The 20,638-nt window shown below is 35.3% G+C and overlaps 1 protein-coding gene across 4 annotated transcripts in view; it reads left to right on the top strand.

The window, feature by feature from the left end:
• ATG5 (autophagy related 5) overlaps nucleotides 1–20,638 on the top strand; it is a 136,618-nt gene that overhangs the window by 24,482 nt on the left and 91,498 nt on the right. For all 4 annotated transcript variants that reach the window (XM_010352504.2, XM_010352506.2, XM_030929147.1 and 1 more), the window contains 2 exons: nucleotides 8,190–8,268; nucleotides 16,254–16,416. In XM_010352504.2, coding sequence (XP_010350806.1) covers nucleotides 8,190–8,268; nucleotides 16,254–16,416 — 242 coding nt within the window. The remainder of the gene's footprint in view (nucleotides 1–8,189; nucleotides 8,269–16,253; nucleotides 16,417–20,638) is intronic.

Raw genomic sequence — 20,638 nt, forward strand, 5'->3', positions numbered from 1 at the left:
TTAGCTTTTAAAAATTACATGGGAAATGGAAAGTGCTGGCCTGACTCAAAATAGTCTCTTTCTTCAGAGGGATGTTAGTCAGCAGAGGGTGCTCTAACATTGCATTTTGAGGGGTGAAGTTTCTTATTACCACAACTGGTGTTCACATTTTATATTTGTTACTTTTATATTACAATTATTTTAAAAGAACAGTTCTTGGTCCTTCTGAAGAATACTTTGTAAGTAAACCCTAATTTTGGTTTAGATCTTAGACCTTCAAGCACAGAATTTAGAAAAAGCTTCTCATTTTGTCAACTATAAAATAAATAACTTTAGTGGGAAGTTTTACTCTGTGCAAATTGACTTACTTTCAGGACAGGTGGTGAAAGGAAGAAGTTGAAATTACTTTTTGAATTGTAAAAAAATATATACTCGGGCTGTATAATTTTGGTCAATGATCGACCACAATTAGGGTGGTGGTCCCAGAAGATGGTAATTCTGTATTTTTACAGTATCCTTTCTATGTTTAGATGCATACATACTTACTGTGTTACAGTTGTCTAGAGTATTCAGTGTAGTAACATGTTGTACAGGTTTATAGCCTAGGAACATTAGGCTACACCACATAGCCTAGGTATGTAGTAGGCTATGGCAACTAGGTTTGTGTAAGTACACTGTGATGTTTGAACAGTGAACGAAATTGCCTAACAATGCATTTCTCTGAACATATCCATGTTGTTAAATGTCCCATGGCTGTATTGACATTGATCTTAAACACAGACGTGATAAAATGACTTAGAATTTAATGCTCTTTGTGATTTCAAAAGTAAATTTTAGCAAAATGCTTTAGTGAAAACCTGTGTATAATTTTTTAAAAAACATTTAACGTTTTAATCATGAATGCTAACAGATTCTTCTGTCTTATTTCCAGTCTTTTTAAGGTTGTGAATTTCTGGAACGTAACCCATTTATGCAGGAGGTTACAATTTTTTATGTGTGAGAAATCAGACCTTGTCAATGACCTTGAACAGTTTACATAACTCCCACAGGCTTAGTGTTCCAATAATGGAACACTAGGCATAAAGGGGTTAACAATGTATTCTGTAAACTGGATTTTTAAAATGTGACTTACATAGCATTTTATATATATGGTATCCCTTCATTATTTTTGAACTTTTTCATATATAAGAATAAACTTAGAAAGCTGTGAAACACATTGCTACTCTGTAGTTGTTTATATTTGTCCCACATACAGAGTAAGTCAATATTCACAGCAATCATCAAATTACTTTGGTTTGCATTTGTAGTTACATGCTTGCAGTTACAATGAAATGTAATTCTGTTTCCAGTGAATCAGAATGCAGCAACTTTCCGAATAGGAGGCATTTATTTTAGTGACATGAACTTGGGCAGTAGTTCTCCAGTACAGGGAAAATTCTTTTAGTGCTGATTTTAGAATACTTGTATTAGTTTGCTATCTGAGTACAGATATTTAGACTAGAATCATGTTCCTTCTGAGAATATCCATTATTGCTACACCATGTGCCAATGTGCACACGTGCACACGTGCACACATACACACACATATAAATGGAGTAATGAATAAAAAAAGCAAAGAAATATTAAAATATATTCATTTTGAGAATTGAATATGGAAGACAAGAGCAATGTAAAGAAAAAAAAAATAAAATGTAAAAATAGACCTAATACTGTTCTCATGCAGTCATTTTCTGTAGGGCAATACGTTGAGCCTTTAGCTAGTTGGGTCCTCTTATTTATGCAGAAAATACAGTTCTGGATAAGAGTCGGTGTTCCGTATCCATGGGTTCTGCATCCATGGATTCAGCCAACCATGGATTGAAAATATTTGGGGGAAAAAGCAATAACTAATAATACAACAATAAAAATGAAACCACAAAAAGTCCAATATGGTTTAACAACTATTTACATAGCACTTACTTTGTAACAGGTATTATAAGTAATCTAGCAATAATTTAAAGTATGCAGGAGAATGTATGTAGGTTATATGCAAACACTGTGCCATTTAATATAAGGGATTTAAGCATCTGCGAATTTTGGTATCCAGCTGGGTCCAGGAACCAATCCCCCATACATACCAAGGGTGGACTGTATTCCAGGTTCAAATCCTTATTATTTCCTTTTCTATTAAATTTAAGTTAGATGGCAGAAGTAGCAAAGTAATAGCCAATAGTTACATTATGATTTACTTATGGTGTATGTGGTTTCTGTGTTGTGGATTAGAAGCCTCCTCACAAAACTGTATATAATATCTGTTTAGAAGAGTTGTACAAATTAGTACTTTTGAAATCCTTAATGTAAATAAGATTAAAGTGTAAGAGAAACTCAATACCTTTAATTTTTGCCGGTTCTGTTTTCTTTTACAGATTTTCTTGAATATCAATAGATTCATCAGAAATAAGCAATCTGGGAACCAGTGAAATCATTTTTCACTGGTTTTGTTGGGAATCAATATCTTTACATGAAAATAATTATAACATAAAAATTTGTATTGAACCACATGTTAATTATAGAATTTGACAATAGAAATAAGTAAATAGAAACAAGTAAATAAGTAAATGGTTATTTTACTCCTAAGTTTTTCTGGTTCATTTTTATTTAAAAAAAAATCATTACAGGACGATTATTCATTTTAATAATTAGAATGTTTTTATGTTAGTACTTTATTTTTTTTTTTTATGGAAATGGAGTCTCCCTCTGTCGCCCAGGCTGGAGTGCAGTGGCACTATCTTGGCTCACTGCAACCTCCACCTCCCAAGTTCAAGCAGTTCTCCCACTTCAGCCTCCCAAGTAGCTGAGACTACAGGTGCATGCCACCACGCCCAGCTAATTTAAATTTAAACATAATTTTAAGGAAGTCTATGTTTACATTTATCTCCTAATTCTTAATATACCAAGACAAAGGAGTCGTCATCATTTACCATCTGGGACCAGTGAAATAAAAAGTTTTAAGATTTCGACAGGGTAGGGCCAGGCACAGTGGCTAATGATTGTGTAATCCCAGCACTTTCAGAGGCCAAGGCAGGTGGATCATGAGGTCAGGAGTTCAAGACTAGCCTGGCCAACAGAAACCCCATCTGTACTAAAAATACAGAAATTAGCCGGGTGTGGTGGTGCATGCTTGTAATCCCAGCTACTTGGGAGAATCGCTTGAACCCGGGAGGTGGAGGTTGCAGTGAGCCAAGATCACACCACTGCATTCCATCTTGGGCAACAGAGGGAGAAGAAGTGAGACTCTGTCTCAAAAAAAAAAAAAAAAAAGAAAGAAAAAGATTTTGACAGGGTCTCACGCTGTTGAGTACAGATCATAGATCATGCCTGGCTCATTTTTTTTTTTTGTATTTTTTGTGGAGACAGGGTTTTGCCATGTTGCTCAGGCTAGTGTCGAACTCCTGGGCTCAAGCAATCCACCTGCCTCAGCTTCCCAAAGTGCTGGGATTACAGGCATGAGCCACCATGCCCAGCCCCAATGAATTTAAAAATATATATACATATATATTGATTATATATATAATATATATTTTATTATATGTAATATGTATTTTATTATATAATGTATCTTATTATATAATATATAAAAATATTTTTATTATGTATATAATATATATATTTAAGTCAGTTTCCAAATAATTTAGAGAAGCTAGAATAAAGGAATAGTGTATAACAACTTTATTAGAAATTTTAATACAGGTTTAAATACAGCAGATTTATATTTTCATTTCATATTTTTCTAGTTTTAAAGGTATCTAAAATGGTCAGCATCCCCTGAATGCAACTAATTGCTCATTAATTTTTATACATACAAATATACCTCTGAGAGGTTCTAGCTTATTACTTCTGGCCCTTCTTGCTTCTAATAGTGTTAATAATACTTGAAGAAATCGATAAACCCTTTGCCAGCTCATGATTTCATTACGAAATATTTTCTTTTTTATGTGAATCAACACCAATAGACTTTTTTTCATTTCTATGTGACCTAATTCCTTCAGTCTTCTTTGTATATAAATAGACCTTTTGCATTTGCCCACTATCAAATAAATTTGAGTTTATAAGTAGCATAAAAGATGAAATAATATTGTCACACATTCTTTTAGTAAAATGGAATGGTCCAGGTTTTTGTCATAAAATATCTTGTAATGAAGTTTTTTCTGTTGATGACTAAGCTGTTAAGATTACCATACGTTCCTTTTTGTCCTTAGAAATATATTGTTTTTCTATTAGTTCTTGAGCTATGTAAAATTTGGTATCGTCTAAAGACTCAGAGTTTGAGATTTCACTTAAATGATCAATTTCACTATTGTCATTAAAGTCTAGAGTATTGCTGTCTCTCTTTTCTTTTTGTCCTGATTTGTCTAATAATTGTGAAACATCTTCCTCTGTCAAGTTTTTTTCTCTGCCGTTACAGGTAGAAAATGAGAAATTTGGAATTTTCAACTGTGTTAATGATAGCTAAAAACTGATTCCAGAATGGGGTCTGCTTTCTTTTTTCTTTTTTCTGAGACTGTGAGTCTCTCTCTGTTGCCCAGGCTGGAGTGCAGTGTCGCAGTCTTGGCTTACTGCAACCTCAACCTCCCGGGTTCAAGTAATTCACCTGTGGCTCGGCCTCCCGAGTAACTGGAACTACAGGTGCATGCCACCACACCTAGCTAGTTCTTGTATTTTTAGTAGTGATGGGGTTTCACCATATTGGTCAGCCTGGTCTTGAATTCCTAACCTCAGGTGATCCACCCGCCTCAGCCTCTCAAAGTGCTGGGATTACAGATGTAAGCCACTGTGCCCAGCCTGCATTCTTGTTTTACACTTTCTTGAAAGATGTTTCAGTACTTTAGGCAACACAGTAAGAAAATGAAAGAAGGGTACATTCTTCTATCATCCTTCTAGGCATCACGTTATTTTTTCAGTTTCTTACTGTTTTAGTCTCTTATTGGGAATAATTGACAAATAATGATGAAATGAGTTCCAGAGTGATGAAATAGTAAAATGTATAGGAAACAATAAAATCATTAAGACCCTAAAATATATCTTAGATTTATAAAAGGGTCCAGTGGCTCCATACAGTAATTACTACATGGAGTAAGTTTTATCTTTTTTTTTTAAAGTGAGTTTTTTCTGTTCTTTGGAATACTTTTAAGAATGAATAAAAGTCATGAAGTGTCAGTCATTAAAATAGTTGGAACTGCTCAAAAAAGAAACTCAGAACCTAAAATTGTCTCCATTGGATCTTTATGTTGTACCTAGGGTTAGTCTGTGGACTTCTTTGATTTATGCATTCAACAGCTATTCATTATGGACTTTGTTCAAGATTCTGTGTATTTACAATTTTCTCGTTTTTTAAATATTGAGGGTAAAAAATAATTGATGATTGAGTCTTACGTTTAACTTGTATTCTTATCCAGATATCTCCTTTAAAAGTTATTTGGGCTGGACACAGTGGCTCATGCCTATAATCTCATTACTTTGGGTGGCCAAGGTGGGAGTATTGCTTGAGCCCAGAAGTTTGAGACCAGCCTGGGCAAAATAGTGGGACCCTATCTCTATAAAAATAAAATATAGCTGGGCATAGTGACACATGTCTGTAGTCCCAGCCACTCAGGAGGCTGAGATGGGAGGATCGCTTGAGCCCAGGAAGTCAAGGTTGTAGTGAGCTCTGACTGCACCACTGCACTCCAGCCTAGGTTACAGAGTAAGACCCTGTCTCCAAAAAAAAAAAACAAACTTGATTTTACATTATAGATTGCTTTAAGATATGATATTTGGTTTAGAATTTGCTTACAAATTTAAAAAAGTGTTTCACACATTTGTTAATGGCAGGGAATATGTAAAACACTGGGTTGTAGTAATTTTATGTGATCTCAAGTGAATCTTACCTAATAGATGGACTATTTATTTTGCTTAGTGGAGTTCTTTGTAGTTGTATTTTCAGTGCTATTTAGAATCTGGAAAGCAATATGGTGTCACTTTTGAAATTTTAAGTCTTTTTAATGAAATCCAAGTAAATAAAACTTCAGTTAAGTGCCTACATTGATCTTTAACCCTGTTGCAGATACCTAAGAGAGAAATTCTAAAAAATGAAGACGTTAAAAGGTCTGTTTTGTAAAAGTATGAGGTGTTATTTAGAGTTTGTTCAATTTGAATACTTCAGAGAGAAGGATCAGAATTGGATTAAATCTATGACTTGTCTGTAGTGCTATATATGTATATGTGTGTGTGTGTGTATATATATATATTTTAGGTTTTGACTGAGGCGAGAGTTTTTCCTGGTTCCGTAGTTTTCTTCAGTATTATTTTCTGGATATGAAAGGATTGATGAGAGAGAAATTTAAGGGTTCTTATTAAGAGATATAATGCATATAAGACTAAAAGTACCCCCACTGTTTTATTTTTACCAACAGGACATTCATCCTGAATTCTTTTTTTTTTTTTTTTTTTCTCGAGGCAAGGTCTCACTCTGTCGTCCAGGCTGGAGTGCAGTGGCGCAGTCTTGGCTCACTGCAGCCTCTACCTCTCGGGCTCAAGAGATTATCCCACCTCAGCCTCCTGGAGTAGCTGGGGCTACAGCTGTGTGCCATCAAGCCCGGTTAATTTTTTTTTTTCTTTTTTTTTTTTTTTTTTTTTTGTATTTTTGGGTAGAGACAGAGTTTCACCATGTCAGTCTCAGGTACTGGAACTGTCTCCAACTCCTGACTTTAAGTCAACTGATCCACCTGCCTTGGCCTCCCAAAGTGTTGGGATTATAGGCTTGAGTTACTGTACCTGGCCCATCCTAAATTCCTACCAAATAAATACATGATCTCTAGAAACTGATGACTTTCCCATAATTATGTACAAGTAAGCAAGCATAAATTATGTATATACAATTATATATATATGTTTTATATATAAGCAAATGTACTACTTGCAGAGCAGGGCTATCCCATAGGCATTGTGGCCAGAGTAGCACAAGCATAAATAATATTAACTGACATTTGAATCTTGGTCAGAGTTACTCATTTTGAGATAAATTTGATGTGATTTCAAATTTTGCAGCTCTTAAATCTAGGAGTAACTCATTAATAGATTATACAGATAAAGACAGAACTGTGTATAACACCAAGTAGTTTTCTTTTTGCCTTGGTTGTGAGTACAGGTTGAGCATCCCACATCCCACAATTTGAAATCCAGAATCTAAGTACATCTACTCGTACATACATAGGTAAACATAGCACTGACATGACACTCAAAGGAAGTGCTCATTCCAGCATTTCAGATTTTCAGATTTGGGATGCTCAAATGGTAAGAATATGATGCAAATATTCCAAAATTAAAAAAAAAAAAAGCTGAAATCTGAAACACTTCTGATCCCAAGCGTTTTGGAAATGGGATACTCAACCCGTATTATTTAATTCTGATTAACCAAGTAAGCTCATTTACTTTAGATTTTTTAAAAGGATGGCTTAAGGTTTGTCCATTGATATCTACAGCGTTTGTATTAGTCATGTTTATTTATTGCTAAGCAATTTACTTCACTGTGAGTAATAGTTGTATTAGGAAATGTTCTCTTATTTTGGAACTTATATTTTTTTAATTTAGAATTAGGTTTCAGAAGAATATTCAGTGATTTGGGAAAATGTTGACATTATATTATGTGAAAAAGGTTATAGTACAGTTTGTAAAGGATAGTCCTAATCTATATTTAGATATGTATGTATAGGTAAAAGACTGGAAATTTATATGCTATAATGTTAATAGTAACCACAGAATAGGTGATTTGCATGCGTTTTAGGTGCTCATCTTGGTTCTTACAGTTTTTAAAAATTTTAAGTTCTAAAAGTAAAAAAGATATTTAAATAAATTTATAAAAATCAACTGTCTTTTACGAATACTGGGATGACAATTAGATGCAGCAGTACTGTGACATAACAGTCCACACGGCTGATAAAGAATGCCTTTGCCCACAATCCCATTGTGCATATTGAGGTTTCTGTGGGAATGAAGTGTTTAGAAGGAAACCACCTGATGCCTGGAAAGTAGATCATACTAGCCCAGGCACGTAAAAAAGAATGTAACCTTCCTGTGATTTGTGGTTAAAGAGCCTGACATTTGGTGTTAAGATATGTGTTGGAAATTTATTTTGGAGTTGTAGTTACAACTTTACATATTTATTTTCTCAAAATATACCGTTTCATTTTTAGGCATTATCCAATTGGTTTACTATTTGATCTTCTTGCATCAAGTTCAGCTCTTCCTTGGAACATCACAGTACATTTTAAGGTATAGTAAATTGCATTTCTCCTTTGTCCCATTTGTGATACATAGTAAACAGACTTCGAGTAGAATTTTCTTTTCAAGTGAAGTTATTTCTTGCTTTTCCCATGACACTCTTTTAGTTGCTAAGCTTCGGTTAGTATTTGTCTGTAAGATACTTTTCAATTTTTTCCTAACTCTTGGCAGAAACACTTACACTTTTAATGTATGAACTGATTTTCTTTATTAGTGCTGAATACACTGTTTAAAATTTACAAGTTTTTGGGCCGGGCTTAGTGGCTCATGCCTGTAATCCCAGCACTTTGGGAGGCCGAGGTGAGTGGATCATTTGAGCCCAGGAGTTCAAGACCAGCCTGGGCAATGCAGTGAGACCCTGCCTCTGTAAAAAATAAAATTTATGAAAGTTTTGAAAGTTGGTGTTAATTTTTAAAAGTCAGCTGGGAACAAGAGAAATCCTGCATGTAGATGTGGATATGGAAGTACAGAGGGGACAACCTAATACTGTTGAGTAATTCTAAGGCTATTTTGATTGAATTAAGAGAAGGGTTAGGAGTTGGAATTCCAAAGATTTGATCTACCTCTGTTTTGAGAAATGTTCATTCCTGTAGTTTTTAAGACCAGACTGAATTTAGTGTGACCTAATTTTGTCTCAATAGTTTATGAAGTGCTGGTCCCTCATTTCTCTTAGCCACCTTGCTTCTGCTCTGTTCCCGACCCCCAATTCACAAACACCATTTGGTTTTTGTGATTGGAAACACTTATGTTAATTGATCATGAACAGTGATTCATTCTCAAATAGCAATGATTCCACCATGTCGGTCTCTTATATTAGTTGATCACGAACAGTGATTCATTCTCAAATAGGAATGATTTCACCATGTCGGTCTCAGATACTTGAACTGGTCTCGAACTCCTGACCTCAAGTCAAGTGATCCACTTGATCTCCTATATTTTATTGGAGAGAGGCATGTAGAGTTTGAAAAAGTCATTTAGGTGTCTGAGTTTCTTTCCCGTCAGGAGTGTCCATTCATAGTTACTGCCCAAAGGGTGTTCATTCGTTCTTCATATGATACTTTCCCTTCCTGTTTTACTGAATTTGAGTTTGTGGGTCATTAGAGCTTATTTCCATGTGCATTTGTAATAATGTGCTTTGCACAATACCATATTATTAAACACCTTAGTTACCAAAGAACAGTACAGATGGAGCACATAGTGCTGGTATGCATGAATTTCACTCACCATGTTAAATGCAAAGCAAGGAATGCTTGCATATACAACAGTTTTTAAGTTTAGAGAGGTGTGGAGATAAAAATACTTCAAACATATTAAGGGTAGGGGTGCTATATTGCCTAATGAGTCTTTTCTGTTACTGTTGGAAAATAATTCCAATAATTAGATTTTTTTGTGTGTTAAAAATAAACTCTAAAATACTTTGAAATCTAGATTAAAATACATCATAGTTCTCTACTCGTTTATTTATTTATTCACTCATTCATTCATTCAACAAATGTGGAGATCCTTCTGTGTGTCAGTTTCCTGAAACCCTTTCAATGGATTCTTCAGGTCAAATCTGTTTTCATGATATAATAATATCAAGATGTTATTGGCCCTTCCCATTGTGTTAACATTTACACTGATATGCAAAACAATGGTGTTTAAAACTGTGGGCGCCTTAGCACAAAGTATATGTGTACGTTCTCCCTGGGTGCTTGGCTGAGGCATGGGTTGCACATGCATAGCTGATACTCTGCAAGGTCTAGTAGAGAGTGAATGTTGTAGGGTTAAGAGTGGAACAAGATACTGAACGTCTTATGATGCTGGGAAATGTTGGATTCCAGCTCATTCAAAGTGGAGAGACATTTGGCTACATACTGAGCAGTTACCTGAGATGCCAGAAAGGCCATGATTTTGGAGTAAGGATCATACATTAGAGCAGGAGTTGGCAAATGTGGCCCACTGACTTTTTTTGCGTGGCCTGTGACGTAAGAATAGTTTTTACATTTTTAAGTGGTTGGAAAAAAATTTTTTTAAATGTTTTGTAACGTGAAAATTACATGAAATATAGATTTAGTGATGACCATAAATAAAGTTGCATTGAAATGCAGCCATTCATGGAAATTCATATACGTATTGTCTGTGGTTGCTTTGCGGCTATGACAGCCTAGTTGAGTATTTGCAATAGAGACTGTATGACCTGCACAGTGTTAAATATTTACTGTCTAATCCTTTACAGAAAGTTTGCCAGTCTCTATTGCCAGTCTTTAACCCTAGAGTAAGAGTTGCTCTGGACCTGCCTTTTTAGGATTAAGGAGAGCTGCCAGTAAATTAACTGCCAGCCAGAATAAAACTTAGCGTTTTAAAGGAAGACAGTATAATCTAGAATCCTTACAACATATTCACAGTGTCCACCATACAATCCACAACTACTTGACTTGCAAATAAGCAAGAAAATATGGTCCATATCAAATAAAAAAAAAAATTTACTCTCAATAGAAACTGACCTAAGAGAATCCACATCTTGGTACTACCAGAAAAATGAATTAAAACAACTGTTACACATTCAGTAACTTAAGAGAAAAAAAATCACAAAATTGTAGAACTGTGTGGAAAAATATCTGAAATGAGGAATTTACTGCATGGGCTTAACAGCAAATTAAAGATGGCAGAAGTAAGGTTCTTTGAACTCAAAGACAGATCCACAGAAGTTACCCAGTTTGGAGAATAGAGAGATGGAAATTGATGTAGAGAAAAGACAGAGCCTCTGGGATAATATCAGGCAGTCTGCGTGTAATTGGAGTTCAAGGAGAGGAGAGAGAACGGGTCAGAAGAAATATTTTTAAGAAATAATGGTTACACTACTCAGTGTCAAAGCTATAATAATCAAGACTGTGTGTGGGGTGCCTACAGAATGGGAGAAAATATTTGCAATCATATACTATCTAATAGTTTAATATACAGAATATGGAAATAACTTGATAATGAAAAGGTAGAAACCCAATTAAAAATTAAAGGATTTGAATAGACATTTCTGTGAAGAAGTTATATAAATGGCCAGTAAACACATGAAAAGATGTTGAGCATAACTAGTTTTTAGGCAAAAGCAAAAAAACAAAAACAAAAACAAAAAACCACACAATGAGTTACCACTTCACACCCTCTAGATTGGTTATCATCAAAAAGATGATGTACAAGGCTGGATGTGGTGGCTCATGCCTTTAATCCCAGCACTTTGTGGGGATGAGGCAGCTGTATCACTTGAGCTCAGGATTTCGAGACCAGTGTGATCAACATAAGGAGAACTCATCTCTACTAAAATAATTTTTAAAAAAATAGCCTGGTGTGGTGACATGTGCCTATAGTCCCAGCTATTTGGAAGGCTGAGGTGTGAGGATCACTTGAGCCTGGGAGGAGCAGTGAGTCCTGATCGCATGTCTGCAACCCAGCCTGGGTGACAGAGTGCAACCCTGTCTCCAAAAAAAAAACCAAAAAACGGTAACACATATAGGCTTATTAGACCCTTCATACGTTGCTGATGAGAATGAAAATGGTGTAGCCTTTTTGGAAAGCAGTTTGGTATGTTATCAAATGATATACTTAACCATGTTACCCAGCAATTCTACTCCTAGTAATACTCCCAAGAGAACTGAATATGTAATTCTAATATGCAAAATATGGAAATAACTTGTGTCCACACAAAAACTTATACATGAATGTTCATAATAGGCAAAGTGGAAATAACCCAATGTCCATCGGGTTATTTAGTAATGTTATTATAAATAATGTCCATCAGCTGATGAATAAACAAAATACTGTACGTATGCTTACAATGGACTATAATTTGGTCGTTAAAAGGAAGGAATTACTGATAATATGTTAACAACCTTGAAAATATCATGTTAAGTGAAAGAAGGCACAAATGACTGCACATTATATAATTCATTTATATTAACTGAATAAATACCTTTATGCCGATAAATCTGACAGATGGACAAATTCAATGAGAACACAAGTCGCCAAAACTGACATAAGAAATAACAGAAATGAATAGCTCTTTAATCTGCAAGTAAATTTGATTTGTACTTTTAAAAACCTCACAGAGTAAAACACCTTGCACAGATAGTTTCATTGGAGAAGTCTATAAAATACCTAAGAACTAGTCGGGTGCAGTGGCATACGCCTGTCATCTCGGCTACTCAGAACACTGAGGCGGGAGGATCGCTTGAGCCCAGGAGTTCTGGGCTGTAGTGTGCTATGCCAATTGGATTTCCGTACTAAGTTTGGCATCAATATGGTGACCTCCTGGGAGCAAGAGACCACCAGGTTACCTAAGGAAGGGTAAACCGGCTCAGGTCAGAAATGGAGCAGGTCAGAACTCCCCTGCTGATCAGTAGTGGGATTGCGCCTGTGAATAGCCCCTGCACTCCAGCCTGGGCAACATAGTGAGACTGTGTCTCTAAAAATAAAAATAAAATGAAATAAAATATTTAAGAAATAATATTACAAACTTTCTTACTCTTTACAAACTTTTTCCAGAAATGAGACACCAACTTGTGTTAGAGGCCAGAATAACCCTGATACTGAAACCTGTTAAAGACATTAAAAGAAAATTATAAGCCAATGTATTTCATGATCATCGATACAAGAGCCTTCAACAAAGTACCATCAAATTGAATCTTGCAATAATTAAAAAAGACAGTACACACCATGATTGAGTTGAGTTTATCCTAGGAGTACAAAACTGATTCAACATTCAAATCTTAATGCATGTAGGCCAGGTGCAGTGGCTCCCGCCTGTAATCCCAGTACTTTGGGAGGCTGAGCCAGGAGGATTACTTGAACCCAGAAGTTCAAGACCAGCCTGGGCAACATAAGGAGGCCTCATCTCTACAAAAAAATTTTAAAATTAGCTGAGCATGGTGGTGTACACCTGTGGTTCCAGCTACTCAGGAGACTGAATTGGGAGGATCGCTTGGGCCCCAGAGATTGAGGCTGCAGTGAGCTGTGATTGTGCCACTGTGCTCCAGCCTGGGTGACACAGTGAGACTCTCTCAAAATAAAACATCTCAATCAATGTAAATCACAGAATAAAATAGAAAAATCAATAGATACAGACAAAGTCTTTCATTGACAGAATTTAATACCCATTTGTCATCAAAACTTATAGCAAGCTTAGGAATAGAAGGGAATTTACTCGATTTGACAAAGGGTAGATATGAAAAGTATGAAAAGGCTACAGTTAAAGTCATGCTACATGATGGTTTATTGAATGTTTTACTCTAAGATGAGGAAAAAGGCAAGGATGTCTGCTCAGTGTAGGCACTTCTATAATGCATTGTATGTGTTCTTAACTTTGCTATTAAAAATTGTGCAATGAAAACCACTGGACTTAATGGGGGAAAGGGTTGCTTCTGGGGAAAAGGGTTAGGGGCACAACATCCGCAAACTTACACTGACAAAAAACCAGGAACCTAGTAAAAACCATACCGCAGTTTTAACAGGTAAAATGTATGAGAAATGCATACATACTACAATAAATATGGCATTTCATGTTGCAAAGACTGGAAGTTTGCTTGCAGAAATGGACATGGAAGACTTGCGCCATGACAGGTGAAGTGAAAGGAGGATTTTCTGATATCAAACAAGAAATTGTAGCACCTGATGTAGTTGAATACAACTCATTACATGAATTGAAGTAGCTGGTCCATTTTGGAGGTGTGCACATGTGTGCATTGTATGTGTTCCTAGCTGATTGGTTTAGCTGGGTGAAATTTTCTGTTCACCTAGCATTTCTTGTGAACAATATTTACATATGCAACCATAAAATTCACATTAGACTCGATTTCTTGCCTAGTAGTTGCTTTTAAACAAATGCAAAAATCTTAGTTCACAGAACATATATGAATTTACCAACAAACACATGAAAAGGCACTCAACATCTTTAGTCATCATGGAAATGTAAATTAAAACCACAAAGAGACATTACATTACACTCACTAGAATGACTAAAATGAAAAAGATTGACAGTAGCAAGTTTGAGGACATGGAGTAACCAGAACTCATACATTGCTAGTGGGAGTGTAACATCATACATCATGTTGAAAAGTAGTGTGGCAGTTTTTAAGTAAAGTTAGAACATACACTTACTCTGTGACCCAGCATTTCTTTTTCCAGCTGTATACCCAAGAAAGATGAAGACATGTGTCTATAAAAGACTTGTGTGTTAATGTTCGTAGCAGCTTTTTAAATAATAGCCAGTATCTGGAAACAATCCCAGTGTCTATTAAGAAGTTTACAAGTTTTTAGATAAACAGATTGTGGTGTATTCATTAAATGGCATGCTACTCAGCAACAAAAAGGAATTAATTACTGATATGTGCAGTAACAGGAATGAATCTCAAAAATATTATGCTAAGTGAAAGATACTAAGTTACACAATACTGCAGTTCTGTTTGTATGAGATTTTATTACAGGCAAAACTAATCTAGTGTTATGTGTCATCAGTGATTTCTTGGGAAGGGAATGAGGGAACTGACTGCAAAGGGCACAGAGGAAGTTTTGTGGGTGATGGTAATGCTCTGTACTTGAGCTGACAGTTACTCATTGTCAAAACTCATTTAATTGTACTCTTGATTTCTCCATTTGACTGTATGTGAATCATAAATTTGACTTATTAAACAAGTTTATTGAGAAAGATGAAGAATGGTGTCTTTAATCGCTTTCTAATTCCTGCTTTCCATCAGTGTTTCATAGTCACTCAGGAACTTCTTTCTTTATCTTTTCATTTCATTCTTTTTATGAAAGCTCCATGACAGGGATAATTGAATTTTGCTTATGAATACAGTAACCTGAGTAGGCTATATGCTATTTTTTTTTTTTGCCATTTTTACTTCTGTTTAAATGTATTAAAGGACATATAGGATAATAACTTTGTTAAATCATGATTGAATATAATGATTATCTTAAATATTTAAGTCTTTGGAGGAAGTGATATTGTACAATGGTTAAAAGATAGGACTTGAGTCAAATTAGCCTTAAATCCTACCTCCATGACTAGCAAGCTGAATGACACTTGCGACTTTAGACATTCCCTAACTTTAATTTTTTTATCTGTAAAATAGCAATAATAATAATGTATACCTCAAGTGTTGTGAGGATTAAATAAGATAATCCATATAAAAAGTTTTAATACAGTGTCACAGTAAGTATTCAGTAACTGTTAGCTGTTATTATCTTTTTTCAGTGAAAAGTGCATCAGTCGTTTCATTTACATAACTCCGTGCATGTCCAATGATCATTGCTTTAGCTGCCTAAAAGAATCAGTGAAGTTACAGAATGTAAATTTAGCTATTTGACTTTAAAATCTCGTTTTTAACAGCTTTATTGAGGTCTAATTGACTTATAGGGAGCTTTACCTATTCAAAGTGAATAAGTTTATGCCACAATTTATATGTTCATTTACCTGTTGATATTTAGATTTATTTTCTCTTTGGGGCTGTTACAAATAAAACTATTGTGAACATTCATGTACCAAGTCCTTATATGGACATACTACTTTCATTTCTCTTAGGTAAATGCCTAGTTGTGGAATGGCTGGGTCAGATGGTAGATGTCTGTTTACTATCCTTAAGAAACTACCAGACTTTTCCAAAGTGGTTATACTATTTTACATTTCTGTTAGTACTGTGTGAGGGCTCCATTTCACATCTTTGCCATTACTTGGTATGGTCAGTTGAAAAGCTATTTTTCAGATTATTACCCTTTGATGCCTTTTTTCCGTTGTTATAAAACACGTAAGAATTATTTGGGAAAAGTACAAAATGGGCCAAATAGCTAAAGATTTTTAAGTTAAATTTAAAAGTATTTTGGGTTATTTCATTGCTAAGAGATAGTTTACTAGAAATATTGATAAACTGGGGGATATAGTTCTCTTTTAAGAGGTTAATTTTGTAATGTGTGTACCTGTTTTATGTGTGTATTTTTTCCTTTGATAGAGTTTTCCAGAAAAAGACCTTCTGCACTGTCCATCTAAGGATGCAATTGAAGCTCATTTTATGTCATGTATGAAAGAAGCTGATGCTTTAAAACATAAAAGTCAAGTAATCAATGAAATGCAGAAAAAAGATCACAAGCAACTCTGGATGGGATTACAAAATGGTAAGTATAATAGTGTTTAATTTTGGAATACCACTTTATAAAATATGATACAGCCATAGCCCTGTGAGTAATTGATACATTTTAGAATTGGTGGTACAAGTTTAAATTGTAGCCTCTGTGCCCAGATTTGCGCAGAGGCTACTTTTAGTCATCCCTTACATTCTAGTCTTTTGGTGTCCCTCTGTTCATGGATTCTCTAGCATTAGACTGATTGCTTAGCCCCTAACATATGGCATATGTCATATAAACTTGGGTTTAGCTTCTGAAGGAAATGCCATTACTCTAGGGATGTGGTCTTTGATTTCTCAGGCGTGACCCTTCTGTGGTCACAATGGAAAATTCTGGGTGCGTACAAAGATACCTCCATATGTGTGGGGATTGAACTCCAACCTCTGCTTTCTCAGGACAGTAGACTTGTTTTGTGCTTCAATTCCCTTTCTCCTTGCTGTGGTTTAGAAAATACTCCCAAGGAAAAAGCTAAGTGGAATGTGGTGGTCATCTCTGTATCCCTCATGTTTTGGAGAATTTAAATAACTCTGTGATCTTGCCTGCATTGATCACCCTCTAGTGTTTTCAAACAGTTGTTTTATGTACAGATAGTCCTCCCTTTACATGGTTCCAGTATGCATGAATTTCAGTTACCATGGTTTAGTTAAGTAACACTAGGTCCTCAACTGTATGGTTCAAATTTCAATTACTGTGGTATATTGACTGCAGGTAATTACATAAAATGCAAACTTTGTTGCTAGTTTAGTCCAGGAATCATTACATAACAACAGATGAGCTTATGATCAGTAATAAATTATGTCACTTCTTTCCATGTCTGTCAGTGAGTGGCCTCTCTATGTCTATTATTCATTTCACCCACAGATAGCAAAGCACGTAGTTGTGGTTGCCTCCTTGTCTCCAGCAATAAGCCCATGTAACATTTTATAAAAATCGATCATTGAAAAAGGGAATTGGCCAAGAGAGATGTAAATCCAACAAAGAAACAAACTGATAATGTTGGGAATGAAATTTGAATAGAAAGAAAGGAGGTTATGGAAGCAATAACTGACTTTGGAAATGCTGACATGGCTGCCCTTCAAGAGACTAGATTATGCAGCCAGGGGAACTTATTGAGGAACTTATATGCAGTAAAGGTGAGCTTATTGGCATGAATAAGGAAAGTAGTTGTGACAAAAGGATGAAGATGTCCCAAAGGAAGTGATGCTATAAAAAACTTCTTATTAAAAGAACTCTCAGATATTTTATGACATTGAAATACAAATAATAAAATGTTAGAAGTTGATTAAAATGTAGAAAAAATGACTTCAATTCACCAAGACATGGGAAGGATGCTTGCCCATAAGTTATGTGTTGAGAAAGCAAGCACTCTTCAAACTATAAGTTCTTAAGTTTTTACAAAGAAATAAAATACTTTTGGCTGGGTGTGGTGGCTCATGCCTGTAATCCCAGCATTCTTTAGGAGGCCCAACTGGGAGGATCATTTGAGGCTAGGAGTTGGAGACCAGCCTGGGCAACATAGCAAGACCTCATCACTACAAAAAAATTTTAAAATTAGCCAGGGCATGCTGGCATGTGCCCACAGTCCTAGGCAGGCTGAGGCAGGAGGATTGCTTGAGCCCAAGGAGTTCAAGGTTACAGTGAGCCATGATCGTGCCACCACACTCCACCCTGAGTGACAGAGTGAGACCCTGTCTCTAAAAAAAAAAAATAAAATTTAAAAATAAAAGAGTTCTCAATGTTTCTAATGTGTTAAATTATAATGTACTAAATAAATATTAGGATTTCTTTTAACTTTTTATTTTTCAGTATACATTTATTGTGGTGTTTTGTTTTGTTTTGTTGAGACTAAGTTTCACTCTGTTACCCAGGCTGGAGTACAGTGGCGCAATTGCAGCTCACTGCATCCTCCGCCTCCCAGGTTCAAGCAATTTTCATGTCTCAGCCTTCTGAGTAGCTAGGATTACAAGCATGTACCAACATGCACAGCTGGTTTTGTATTTTTAGTAGAAACAGAGTTTTGCCATGTTGGCCAGGCTGGTCTCGAATTCCGGGCCTCAAGTGATCTGCCCGCTTTGGCCTCCCAGAGTGCTGGGATTATAGGCATGAGCTACTGTGCTCAGCCTCTAGTGTATATTTATAATCAACAGTAAGAGTTTTTAATGTTTTGACAAAATTTTTTAAAGATTGTGGAACAACCGTAATTGTCCTCATTAGTTATGAAGATCACTTTGCTTAGTTTCAACTTGCATGATTACTTCTCCAGTCCCATCCTACCATGCAGAGTGAGGGCATGTCCTGTAATTCCTCTATCTTCAACAGTGTTTTTGGCCAGGGAGTTAGTCCAGTAGATGTTCTTTCATGGCGATGACTAGAATAAAACAGAAGAAAACCTTCACCTGCCATAATTTTTTAAAAATGTGATCTAGTTTTGACTTTTGGACTATGCTATTACCACATCAAATGGGTGTTTGTCGGTGTTTAGTATTCGTTAAACTTTCATTATACAAAATTTAGGGCATTTCTGTGGTATCGAGCAAGTAAGGCATGTATTTTATGACAGTGTATACTGTAAATTATAGTTTTTCATTTCTCTTTCTTTGTTTTAAATTTTTTAGATTTGACCTAGGTTACATGGAGTCATTCCTTAGTTTCGTATTTATACATCTGGCATTTCTCAACTAGATTATAAGCTTTGCAAAGTTAGGCACTAGGCCTCTTACCACATTTTTATTACTGAGTTCACAAACTTTTATTAAATGATTAAAATAATTTACACCTCCGTAAGAAGGTGTACTGCCTTTTTTCTTGCTGGTGATTTGAAGATTAAATGATATTTTAGGAGACTTGTAAATAAGAAGATAGCCTAAATAGAAGAAGATGAGGATCATGTAAAGAAAGAAGGATTTGAATTAGCTTCACAATTGAAGTTAATAATTTCATTAGACAGTTAAGTGGATGTTCTTAAAGTCTGTTGTGAATGGCTGAGTCTGCTAAAAAGAACTCGGGGGTTCAGCAGAGGATTCTAAAAATGATTTGAATGTTTTATTTGCGGCATTGGAAGATTGGGTATGGAGGATAATGATTAAGTGTTAGAAGAACAAAGGCCTGGTTTTTAGTCTCAGGTCTTAGTAGTCCTTAGATCAAGTCAACTCCTTTGAGCTTCAGTTTCTTAATCTATAAAACAAGAGTATATCTGTTAGGTTTGCTTCATTGATATTTGTAGAGGCCTTATGAAACACCAATACAGTTTATGTGAAAGTATTTGAAAGGGAGTAAAGCGGTCTTGATGAAAAAAGAGTTAGTGAGAAGTCACTTTTAGATTCCAGGACAGGGTTGGCAAATATGGTCATGGGCCAGCCACCTGTTTTTGTAAATAAAGATTTACTGGAACCCATCCACACTCATTCACTTATGTATTGTCGGTGGCTACTTTCGGTAGCAGAGTTAAATAATTATGAGAACATACTTATTATCTGGACTTTTAAGAAAATGCTTGTCAGTCCATAAAAGGTTGGTTGACCAAGCTACAGCTCATGTTTATCTTTCACCTGAAGTCTGACTCAAAATGTTACACATTCAGAACTGAGTGTAACATAATGTAGCTGACTTACTCTAATAACTGCATTTATTACAATTTTTTTAGGCATAAAATTACTTTTTTTCTATTTCTGCCAGGGTCATATTGTTTCTTGAGTACATGACTGTTGTAAAGTTTCCTATATTAAATTTTATTAAATTAATTTTAAAGCTATGTTTGATTAAATCCAACTTAAAATGATGTTTGGTTAAAATATACTTTATTCCATTTTGTTTTTTGTTATAAATTATTTTTGTAGCTATTATGTTTGGTTTTATTTGTGATGGTTATGATTAAGCTTACACTGCTATAATTGAGCTAACATGCCTCTCCTAACACTTTGAGTAGTCTTGTGAGAGATCTCCACAGCAAAGTCTAATGAGAGGTATGCTGTGGATACTGGAGTCCTTGGTACTGTATTTTCTGTTTATTCAGAATGAGAATATTCATTTCGGAAATCTTTAGCTCAGTAAATGTTGCTTGTAGAAAATATATTTTGGAGTAAAATGCTGAATGTTAATTAACATAAATGGGTAAATGGTAGATATTTTCTATTCTGTTTCTTTTATCAGGAATACTTTTTCCCCTTTCACTCCTAATCATGTTTTAATGCTCATCTCAGTTGTCACTTTCTGT

This window comes from Rhinopithecus roxellana, chromosome 4 (assembly GCF_007565055.1).
Source record: "Rhinopithecus roxellana isolate Shanxi Qingling chromosome 4, ASM756505v1, whole genome shotgun sequence".
Taxonomy (NCBI): Eukaryota; Metazoa; Chordata; class Mammalia; order Primates; family Cercopithecidae; genus Rhinopithecus; species Rhinopithecus roxellana.